Source organism: Triturus cristatus, chromosome 1_2 (genome assembly GCF_964204655.1).
Source record: "Triturus cristatus chromosome 1_2, aTriCri1.1, whole genome shotgun sequence".
NCBI lineage: Eukaryota > Metazoa > Chordata > Amphibia > Caudata > Salamandridae > Triturus > Triturus cristatus.
Window position 1 is genome coordinate 1,154,818,859 of NC_140580.1, and position 12,251 is coordinate 1,154,831,109.

At 44.5% G+C, this 12,251-nt stretch overlaps 1 protein-coding gene across 2 annotated transcripts in view; it reads right to left on the bottom strand.

The window, feature by feature from the left end:
• NUP214 (nucleoporin 214) overlaps positions 1–12,251 on the bottom strand; it is a 385,271-nt gene that overhangs the window by 91,435 nt on the left and 281,585 nt on the right. For both annotated transcript variants that reach the window (XM_085613954.1, XM_085613953.1), the window contains one exon: positions 1,510–1,681. In XM_085613954.1, the coding sequence (XP_085470080.1) occupies positions 1,510–1,681 (172 nt within the window). The remainder of the gene's footprint in view (positions 1–1,509; positions 1,682–12,251) is intronic.

Below are 12,251 nucleotides of genomic sequence, written 5' to 3' on the forward strand. Positions count from 1 at the left end.
TCAATCAAAACAAAGGAGGTGCAAAAATAAGACAAAGATACGGACCCACAGTAACCCAAGAAAGATTGGAAAAAGTATCACTAGACGAAAGTTATATGCATGGGAAAAGTTGTGCAGGGAGATTACCTGGTGTCACCTCCTAACACTATATATTATTGTTGCATTTTACATGCTGAGGGAAGATAAAATTTCAGTGTGAAAAATGCAGCAATAATATATAGAGTGGGCTCTTTATACCCATTGTTAATGATCATACCATAGATAACTGCAGTTTCTCCTATCAGTATGCCCTTTGGCCATGGGAAACAGACTCAAACCCTGTCACATACTCAGCCTTTTATATTCCCCTTAAGGTGCTCCCAAGAGTTGATTTTCTGTGCACAAATCCTGAAAGTTTGTATAAAGCATGGGTCCACAATCAGCGGATTCAACCCAGTTTTCCAATGCCGCCGTTTGAGAATTCAGAGTCAAAACAATGCACCTGGATCTCAGCCATTGAGCACTGGGCACTTCAAACAACCAGTCCTGTCAAAACAAGAGTTACTGAACACAGGTCAGGGACAGGATTGGGTTCCACTTCACCTAGTCATAAGAAGAGGCGACGTCAATATTAATGACAGGTCGAAGATGGTGACTCAAAGGAGACGTGGAACAGTATTCAACAAGCGATCATCTCAGTGATGGAACGTGGTGGCTGTATCAGAGTGTAGGAAAGTGTGAGACGAGCAGGATGAGTAGAAGCTTAGTGGCATCTGCTTCGGCTTCCATCTAGAGCCATCAAGGAGTATTGTATGAGGTAGGTGTGGGATGGACTGTACATGCCATCAACATGCATGATTCCTCAGTCAGCTAGGAAACGCTGTCCAGGAAATGCCTCTTTCACATACGCGCTATGCGTGTCTCTCTTCAGAATGGAAGAAAGCGCTGTCACACTCACCTTCAACCCTCACGTCTGGGATGTTTTCAGTCTGTGCTGAAAGCATTACATCTAGACAGTTCTATAAGAGATTCATACGCAGCTGAAAGCAAGAGAAGGGGCAGAGAACTATCATTACTGCAGGAGCTCTCACTGCTCCTGGTGTAGGCCACAGCAACAGGATGTGCTGTAGCGAATGGTTACAACTAAAAGGGGGAAGAGAGCAGAGCAGGGGCAAAAGGGAGAGCACGGATTCCAGGGCCATAAAACACTCAAAGAGATGTCCATTCACATCTAAGGGGACACAAACATCTGGTCCTACACAAAAAAGCAAAATGATAAACCAAATTTGCACACAAATGTATCAAGTCAAGAGACAAACATTCAACGGTATTCTCAAACAAAGAAAACATGAAATCGTAACAACATTCATTGACAATGCAGCAATATCAGAAATGTGATGGCAGAATGAAGAGAGCAAAATGGATGCAGCGGCAGGTCAATGCATTCCTAATGGACAATCAGTTTGTTTTAAAGCAAAAAAACATACATTTTGACTCCCCTGAGCCGTTAAACCAGTGCCCCTCTCTTACCCGAATCCTCCGGTGCTTGCAGCTGCTGTACCCTCTCCGAACACTTTGCCTCCCGTCGAGCCCAGAGGGCTTGAAAAGGCTGGGGCTGAACCGAATGCTGGCACCCCTCCAAACCCCGGGGATCCCCCAAACGTGGGAGGGCTGCCGAACACCGGAGCAGCTCCGAAGCCACCTGAGCAAAACAGAGGCAAAAGAAGACAAGGAGGAAGAGAGAATTGTGACGTTAGTGAGGAACAAAGAGCTGTTAAGCACACATGGGCCTTCTGAAGAATGGCTAAAAGATGACAGTGTAGTCAGCATTGCAAAGGAACAGTAGCTTTGCCCTGGAGTAAAAAACTCGCCTCTAGAGACATGCTATCCCCTTTGAGAGTTTAATAAGTGATGCAATTGAATCCTCAAACATAACACAATCAGCTTGCATCCAGTTCTGTTGTGTAGACAGACTGGCACTGCTTAGAGAGGGCAACTGTTACTCTGGAGTAGGTAACGCCACTTCAAAAGGCACCCCAAGGAAAGGGGTCAGAAGACTGAGGAAGAGGTCTGAGCAGGATTACTTTTAAACCTCTACCTCAGAGCCTCCTGGAGAGATCCCCAATAGCACCACAGCCTCAGTTGCCACAGGAGGGCACAGCAGGTGCAGAGACATGGCGATGTAATCCCATTTGTTAGTACCAAGGATAAAGAATAACAAGAGATTTAAGCTGATCCCATGACCTCCCTGTGAGACTGGCGAGTTAACATTCATAGGCTGAGATTACAGATTGGCTGTTTAACTTTTAGACATTGACTGGCATCCAGGACAGAAAAGCTTCACTTTGTGGCTCTGGCTAATGCAAGCATGTTCATTGATTATACACAGGTGTTAAATATTCAGACGCCCAACATTTGCACTATGTTAATCCTGAGTCAGACAGACAGAAACACACATTTCAATATGTAAAAGGTTTCTGTCTGTTTAGTGTGTTAAATTTAACAGGAATTAAACATTAAAACATGATTCTCTGCAGCACGTTCTAATAAGAACTGTGAAATTACAGGAGCAAGGGTAATCAAGAAGAGTGACCTGCAATGCACACTCACAATAGAGCTGAAAAAGGATCTACAAAATAACAGCTTCAATTATTAACGACCTGGATCAAGCTTCCGGTTACAACTACTTTCTCAGATGCTTCCAAGCTCGTGCCTCTGCCCCTTGATGAAAAGTCTCCCCGACATCATGCCTGGCAACCTGAGTTCAACCAATGCTCTCTCAAGCAGCTGCCTTAAAGGGTCACCCCTAACCAGCTAAAGGAGATTCTAGGGGAACATATCGAAATTTCACTTGCAATGGAGAGCAATATGTGCTGTGGGGGTACTTCATTATACAAAAAAGAGGCCAGGAAAGAACACAGTCAGCGAGCTGGGAGTTCAGAGGAGGAAGGGCCAGGTGCCATCAACCTTTTGTCTGCTTGGATGGGGAACAAGCACCCTTATTAGGAGCGGGTGTGAGGACCACAAGCTCAAGCATGCAAGAACTCCCACCTGCACCCAAACCCTACTCATAAAAGAACTAAAACACAATCAAAATGCCACCCATCTTGCTCACACTGCCTGTGGTTTCAAGGACAAACCAATCAAAGTACAGGGTCTTGGATGCCCTTTGCCTGGCTGGGCTCCTGATTTACAGAGCACAGTTTCGCCTACAAGCATTCTTTCTGCTATAGTGACTTATTTTACACAGACACAATCATCCACTATATTTCATACAAAAAACTTTTTAAATCTGACATTGAATCCTTTGGCGGTGGGGTCTTGTTGGTACATTATTTAGGGTCTATTGCTGGATTACACTGGGTGAGTTAAGATGGTGACGCTAGTTAAACAGTGAGAAGAGACAACCGGTGCATCCACTCACACACACGGACTTCCATCAAGTATATGGAGAACAAGAGCAGTTTTCACTTAGTATTAAAAGTGAGTCTAAGTGTACAGCAGTCATATGCCCCAAGATAGTGTGGTGACGATGGTTTCCTGCCACCTACAAAGTGGTTATGTCACAAAACTAGCTGAATGTTTCCCCATAAGCGCAAGTTGGCACAATAATCAGAACTTAGCTGACTAGTGCCTTGCTAAATAGACTAGTACACTCTGACGATCTAGAGAATAGGTACTCACAAACATTTCCCTGGGGACCACATAGTACTGTCTGTTGCTTCCCGAGGTCTGCACAGATGCCAGCAGGGGATGGTTGGGGCGTTGAAAGGTGGGTGTAGGGGGACGCAAAGCAGATGCATGCTAAAGATAAGTTGTCTAGCTAGTGTAGAGGGTAAATGTGTGCCTGATGTGTGTGTATATACAGGGTTTGGGCCTATGATGGTGGATATAGATGAGTATGTTTAGATATTGCTTAGCTTAGTCGGTGTCACTGAGTATACTCATTGAGCCAAGAGGCGTTCAGTGTGTATCGTTTTGGGTTTGTTTGGAGGCTCATAGTACATCACATATTCTGGACATATTCCTTTTTAGTGCAGGCGAGTGATGTTTCACAATGTCTGATGTTTGACAGGAGGAAGCAAATACTTTAATTGCACTTTGCCTAGCTGGTGTGAGAGGTTAGAACATCTTATTGGCAACCACGGTTCGAGTTTTAATGAATACAGGCGTGCATTTGCACAGCACAGATGCCAGCTCGTTACAGAAACTTTGACAAGCACACTCCTTCCCTAAAGCCACTGCTCCTTTACTCACAGTCTACCTCTACAGTCAGAGGGGTGGGTGGTGGCTGGGCTGTATGGAGGAAGCGCTGTGGATTAACAGCACAAGAGTATGGATGACTGTGTGTAAGTTGCATTAAACTGTATGTCTCACTGGGTTTACTTCATGTTAATAAGCAGATTAGAAAGAATCTTTAACCACTTGGGAAAAAAGGCTAGACAGGTTATCCTGCGAAAATTCTTCTTAAGATACACTTGACCAGACAATCTCCGAACAAGCATTTGTGTAACTCAACAGGAGGAATGCAAGTTTAAGGGCCAGTCCTACTGACTGCATACAGTGGAGAATTTCTGCAGCAGTGATGGTGTCCCCATGTATGCCTTTTGGAGGGACAGAGACCCTTAAAGGAAGGCAGAACGCAATCCTGTGGTAAGGTATTTGATGAGTTTTGGAGATGGCCAACTTAAATAATGAGTTAATCTGGGAGGCAATGTCACTTCCAGAGCAGCGGTGCAGCCTACATATCAACCTTGACTTTCACAGAGATCCATGATGGGCCGAGTATCGTTAAATGTATAGGCTTTCTCTATCACATTTAACTATAGATGTGTGAATTAATTTCGAAAGCGGAATTGAAAAAAATTCCTGACATATGAACGAAGTGAAGCTGTAAATTTTTCAACTTTTTTATGTTTAGAATTCTTTTATTATTTTTCAAAATCAAGTACAACAGGCCAGTAGAAGCCCCACCTTCATCGGACCGCAGTCCGGCAGAAGTTCTGTACAACTGGCAGAAAATACAACAAAACAGGGAAACCCAAAAAGAACCCCCCTCCCCTCCCTCCTTCCCCTCCAGCCTCAGCAGTCTGAGTCCTAATGTGACGAGTTTCAGGCGTGTATCGGAGGTGTAGTGATAATGCGAATGGTTAGATGTTGGTGGCAGGCGGTGGACGCGGCGGGTCTGTGAGTCGTAAGAGTCTGAGGTATTTGGAGCACGTAAGCGCTGTGAAATCAGAGGAAAGTAATGTGAGGAATGGTTCCCAGAGATCATGAAAGGACGCAGTTGGGTGGGCTAGGGTAAGCAAGATTTTTTCAATCCCCAGTATCCTCCATAATCTATGAATCCAGCCTAGTGTGTGAGAATATTCTGGACTGCCGCCCCCAACGCTAAAGCCATTTGCTTACACCTTCTGGATTTAAGGGGAAATGTGAGAGCGTTTGGAAGGCCCAAAAGGACGTTCGCAGGGAAGCGTGGAATTTGAGTATCGAAGTGGGAGTCGATGGTGTCCAGGGTCTGCTGCCAAAAGTCCCCCAGCGACGGACACTCCCAAAGAATGTGAGTGAGAGTTCCTATAGAGCCACATGCTCTCCAGCAATGAGGGTCACAAGTGGGGTTGCCGTGGTGCAAGCGTTCGGGGGTTAAGTACAAGTAGGAGGCCACTTTAGTGGCGGTCTCAATAGAAGCCACGTTGCGGGCTGTGTGTCGGGCCCTATAATGTATTGCGGACCATTCCTTCTGTGTTAACTCCCTGCCTAGCTCCCTCTCCCACCTGAGCTGTCCCGGGGCTTTCTTCTCGCCCAGAGTCGGGCGTGCAAATTTATATAGGTCCGAGGTCAAGTGAGTGTCCGTGTGTCGGGTGAGGAGCCATTTTTCGAAGGAAGTGAGGCATCGCTCCGCACCCTCGCGTACCTCATGCTGGAGAACCCAATGCTGGATCTGCAAGTACCGATCACGCTCGGTTTCGGGTAGGCCCAGGTCTTTGAGCATATCCGGAAAGGATCGGAGGCCCTCGAGGTCAAAAAAATGGCCAATGGACCGGCTAGCCTTCTCCGTCCAGCGTCGAAACCAGACCTCGTCCATCCCCGGTGTAAAATCTGGGTTGCGTACGATTGGCGTGATTGGGGAGGGAAAGGAGGTTAAGTCTCGGTTGGAGGCGACTCTATCCGATGCCAGGAGAGTCGGGCGAGTCACCTCCGAAAGGTATAGGTTGCAAGGTCTCCCAGTACGCCTCAGGAGAGAAACGCCCCAGAGAGATCTACCGGCCAGCGAGCGGTCCATAAAAAGCCAATGTTTTTCGGACTCCGGACGGGACCATACCACGAAAGCCCTCAGTTGGGCCGCCCGCCAGTAGGCAACTAGGTCCGGTATCCCCAGACCCCCCTCATCAAGGCTGAGACAGGCAAGATCCCTATTCATGCGGGCTCGCTGGTCCCACCAGATAAAGCGTTCCATGTCCCGCTGTAAAGAGCGAAGAACCCCGGTCGGAGGAACCAATGGCAATGTGTGGAATGTATATAAAATTTGGGGTATGAGCACCATTTTCACTGCCGCGATGCGGCCCAACCAGGACAACATATGTGGTCTCCATTTCCGGAGGGACTCCCGGACACGTCTGAGCAAGTTTGTGTAGTTCAGCGATTTGGTGGAGTCAATAGTTGCGGTAATGTTTGTCCCCAAGTACGGGAATGATTCGGGGGCCCATTGGACTGGGTATGAGCGCTGCAGAAGGTGTAGCGTGTCAGGTGTTAGTGCAAGGGCTAGTGCTTGTGATTTGTGCACGTTCATGTTGAACCCGGAGACTGAGGCAAATCTGTTAAGCTCTGCTAGTAAGGCCGGAAAAGACTCCCACGGCTGCTCCAAAGTGGGCCTCCACATCGTCCGCGTATAGATTTAGCTTGTGTTTTGAACTTTTTTAATGACGCCTTCTGAGATTTATTTCCAGGAAAATAAATGAAAAATGGTTCACCCTCAAATCAAAGCACCTACCAGGGTTCATTTTGTTGTGTATTATTTCTGGCTGTTGTGATCCACCCTCAAAATGAAGGATTAAAGAATCCTGTTTTCAAATTCACACACATTTTCAGTTCTACTGTTCATAATCTTTCCAGGAAAGGGTTTAATAAATCTACATTAAATATAATACATGTTTTTGTTTTTAATTAGTGGAGGGGATCCCATCCGCGTACCACCCTATTGAGCTTCTCTATACTGCTTATACCTATCACAAAGAACTACACCACCTTAGAAATAATCAATGGCTATTTCATAAAGGGAGAACCTCCATTTTCACCTTCCTTACTTCTATATTAAAAATGACCATATATATTGCTTTAAGGCTAAAGCAAAATGTTCCATAAGGTTGAGCAAGGCGGCTGGAGGGGTTTGAATCCTTCAGTTTTCTCCACTCCCCTTCACCCAATCACCTTCTCACTCACATGCACCAGACATTGATACATTAGTAGTTTTGAGCACAAGTAATTCTGAAAAACTCACATCTCTATAAAGACTCTTTTTGTCGATCCAGACAAGTCTTTTTAAGTAAGAGTTGTTTTGAATTAATACCAGAAAAAAACCTGTCCAGATGCTGCACTGAGAGGTCCTCAAAATGGTAATTTGTGGGTTTGTACTTCCGAGCACCTTTTACCTGCATTTCTGTGAGCTTGTGTTGCAAGCTTAATAAAGCTTGCAAAGTTTGTTACCTAACTTTATGAAGTGTGTGACAGCAGCATCCTGCAACCAACAGGCACACATTTCTGTCTGAGAAGCTCTTTCAAAGGCTCCAACAATGTGATTTGCTAAACTTACAATTTCAGTCTTAGGACAAGGAACACTTTGATGCTTTTTTGTTCACAAATCACCTCTTTCTCGAAAGCTGCACAAATCCCTCCTGTACTGGCCTGATCTATTACCATTGCTGGGCGAGCACCACTTTCTGATTTTCCCTCAACACTCTGGTTTATAAAATGGTTACTGTCCCTTTTGAGATGTTCTTGGACTATGTCCAAGTGAGACATAGGCCACTACATGCACACCACGAGGCAATCTCAGAAAATATATGTATGTTTAGTTTTCGTTTAAGTTTGCCATTCTATTTCCCATGTCCTCTATTTATGGAGCTTTGGTTAAGAAGAGGTGGCCATCTGAACACTCTACAGTAACTTGAGTGCCCCACTGCAGTCATCTTAAATGGTTCTCTGTAACACCTTCAGCCCACCCGTGAACCACAGGCGCCTCACACAACGAGAACGTCAGAGCGTTCTCAACTCCTTTCATGGATCTACCACTTCACACATGTAGGCTTCCAGAATCAAGCACCTGGGACTAAAGTTACACTTCGAAGAACAGCAGACACCATTGCTCATTTTATTCACTGTAGTTTGTAGGCACCTGCACTACATTTATAAGCTACATCTGGGCTGCCAACTTTCTTATGGGATTTTCTGCAGTTCCCTTGCTTCCTCCACACAAGCAATTCCTGGAAGGCTCCACAGACTCTTGAGATTCCCACAGACATAAACCTAGAGGTAAGAATCCTCAATAATGAGCAGTCATCTGGGCTGCTGCTTGGCTCCACCTACACATCCATAAGAACGCAGAGTAAGCCTGAAGGACTCTGAAAAGCAGTCCTGTAATCGGATAAGACTTACAGTATTTCTATACTTCTAACTTGAGCTAAATATGCTGCAATGAGAGCTTGGTTTTCAAACTGCTGGATGCCCAAGTTTGAGAAGCCCTATAAACCAACACTCAATTCAACATTAAGATTCCAAAGAGAATGGGGCATCAGGCTCATGGGAAATAATCCGAGCAATCACAATGACGCTTTTCTAAGGTGTTCATGGCTTATTGCTTCCTCCGTCCGTGTCTGCTCGTTGCTATTAAAGAAGAAATACAAGAACCCTTCAGATTAGATGAAAAAGAGTGAACACAGTCTACAGGCAAAAGTACCTCCATGGAATTCTGAACCATGCTTCAGCCCTTGCTATTTTTCCATCACAACCGAAATGGTGTTGACTGCAGCCACAAGCAGGATATGAAAAAAGGTTTTTCAAATATACATTAACTTCACATATTTTGCCAGGAGATCTGGAGTGCACATTCTTCCTAGGTCCTGCACGTTTTTGTCTGGAATGCAATAATGTAGCTTTCGACATGTCGGGGGCAATAGCTGGGCAGACACCGTGAACGGGCGAGAGAGTGGAATCACCATGAAGATTTGTCCTCACTCTTTGGTCTACTCTTCCTCTTGCCCAACTGATTGGGAAACTGTCAACACATCGACACACACTGGGGGAAATACGTGGCTTTTGCAAAGTCACCTTTTTTTGGTGGTCACCCCCAGTTTTAAAATTTGTTTTGGGACTGACCAACTGGCAATCTTGAACTCAAATCCTGAGACACTGCTATCCAGTGTATGAGCTCTGACCACTAAAAGATGTCAAGACAGGCTAACAATCCAATTGTCACATTCAGCTTTCCTATAAGACTGCATCACATGGTGCAGCGGTGCACCCATAGCATGGAAAATTAAATGCCACCTCTGTACTGCAGCACCTATTGTGCCATCCACTACAGTTACAGTGAAAACATGGCTTCAGGCTTACCCTGTGTAAGCCTACAACAGCATCCTCAACCCTGCTGCACAGACCTGTCACAATCATCCTACTGATAGGTGGGAACATCTGATATTAAATATTATAACAGTCACCCCTAAGCACATCTTGTTGCTCAGAAGGTAAGATGCATGATATTTAAAATTGAAACATGTGAGACAATGAAAAAGGCATGTTCCATCCCCGTGACTAGGTCCATGCGACATGGTCACAGGCCCGGCTGTAGCCAGCATATAGGAAAAGTAAAATTTTAACCTATAACATTTGAATTGTTCCAGCTACAGACTACTTATTTTTACATTTAATAAAAATACAATTTATTGGTAAGGTTGGACTTTTATTAAATATGTTGCAAATGTAACTTTTACAAAGTTACTTTGGCTTCTACCTGAAGCTGCTGGAGGCTAATTTGCATGAACTCTCTAGATATTGTACTTGGCCTGAATTAGGTGAAAAGAGGTGTGAAAACTGCTCTCACAGCAGAGACACTGGCCTGGTATTGGAGAGGTGTTTTCTTCCCCTGGAAGAAAGACCAGCTGGTGTGGGCCCAGGAACTCAATCCACTTCAAAGGAGCCTGTCCTGTCCCATGTAAATGTTAGGTGATACTTGGAATGGCCCAAGCTTTTGTCTCTAGTCATGCTGGCACCAAAACCAGTGTGAGGAAAGCTACCACCAGAATCGTTTTTTTACTGACCACAGAGGGGACAGTTCATTACACTGCCCACACCTATAGGTGGGCACGCAGGCTCCGCAAAATGGCAACTTGAATTTTGAAAGTGAGGAGCACACTGGGATTATTTACAGCAAGACAAACACGAACTACTGAAAACATGAGTAGTGTTGGCCCAGGAACCTTTATCCCATTAGTTGAGAGATGCCCAGGAGTTACCTCTATTTACTAGCTTGTGCCAGACTTAAATTTGACTCCACAAGCACCTTCTCAGAACACTTTCTTGACCTGCAGAACATCAGAACAGTACTGGACCTGATGTATGTGACCTGAGAGGAACCCTGCCCTAAAGGACTGGACCTGCTTCCTCTTGTACCAAACAAGACTGACCTCTTGTGTTGCTATACGGACACAGCAAGTTGCAAGAGCCCCTTTCCTGCAAAAGCCCAGCTTATGAATGAAAACTAGATCTGGATTGGACTTTGCAGTTGGCCTCTGCCTGAGACCCTGCGAGTCTCCGAGTGCCCTCTTCTTAGGTCATTAGAAGTGTACTCCTGTGGCTGTTTTGGAACTAGAAGAAAGTTTGGAAACTTTGAAAAACGTTTCCTCCAGAGCTTTAGGTGGACCTGCGGTAAAAGTATCTGACATGCAGTTCCGTTCAGTGCCATGGAATTTCAGCTTTGGCCCAGTCAAGTATCCCAGCACCTTCGGAAAAAAAAACAACAAAGTCCAAGTCTGCATTTTCAGCGCAAAATCGCCAAATCATCAGCGGGGCCAACACACTTCAAGTATCCAGCTTTTGGTTCCATGGCAGCGGCTACAAATTCAGCAGTGGTCAAATCTGGAAGGATTTTAATTTTCCGAAAGTGACAACGTCTTTTTCTGCATTGGAACTTACAAACTTTTTCAACCTTTTTGACTTCCAGACTTTCACCGGGACCAATCAACTTTTCAGAACCAATCACTTTTAATCTTTAAAAACAAAAATCATGTCTCTGGTTTTCCTTAATGGATTTATGCACTTTTTGTCTTATTTTACTCATATGTTTTCCTTTATTTTAAAATTTGTTGCAAATTTCTATTGCGTTTGGTGTGTCCTTTTCTACTGTGCATGCACTCCTTAAATACTTAACACTTTGACTTTGAGTTCAGATTGAATGCTCTGTGTCATGATACCAGAGATCAAGCACAGATTCATTTTATTTAATTTGAGTGACATCTAGCAGGGAGTGGCCCCATCCTTTGAGTCCAAATAATAATCCCCTTTCCTACAGTGAACAAGGAACGATGGCATGTGCCTAGCTAGACTTCAAGAGCCATTCGCAGAACAGCCTGGCAACAACTTAATAAAAGTAGGCACATCCTGAACAACCAATGCGTCTTCATGAAAGACAACAGAGAAGGCTGGGTGACGATAAAAACCTGAAGCAGCCAATCAAGAGTAAAGTGGTCGTCGCTACCATAAAAGTATTATTATCAGAAGCAAATCTGCCACAAGCCTTTATAGTTTGTATGGGATCACGCATCGCATTTAAATCCCACTGAGGGAGAGGCTTTCTAAAGGCTCTAAACGGATCATGGAAACATAGCAATCCATTAAAATTACACTTGACTGTGTCCTTATCCAATGAGAAGGCATGGCTTACTCTGTTGAAGTAAGTCAAATAGCCACCCAATATTTTAGAGTCTAGCCTCAGAAAATCTCAGATATGAAAAATGATGTTGTTTAAGGAGACTTTTAGAATCTTGCAGTTATTTCAAATAGATCGGTAGTAGCATCAAACCACTTTCAAATTGCTTTCCAGCAAAAAAAAAATTATCAGTGGGCAACACAATTATGATATTGTTTTGGGAAGTCCCCATTGTAGATGGTGAATAATTCACAGCATGTGGATGTAAAATATGTTAACATGGTAAAAACTCAATTTTCAGAAACTAGGCTCTCAAATTCATAGAAGGAAAGAATGAATAATGCACTTGTCT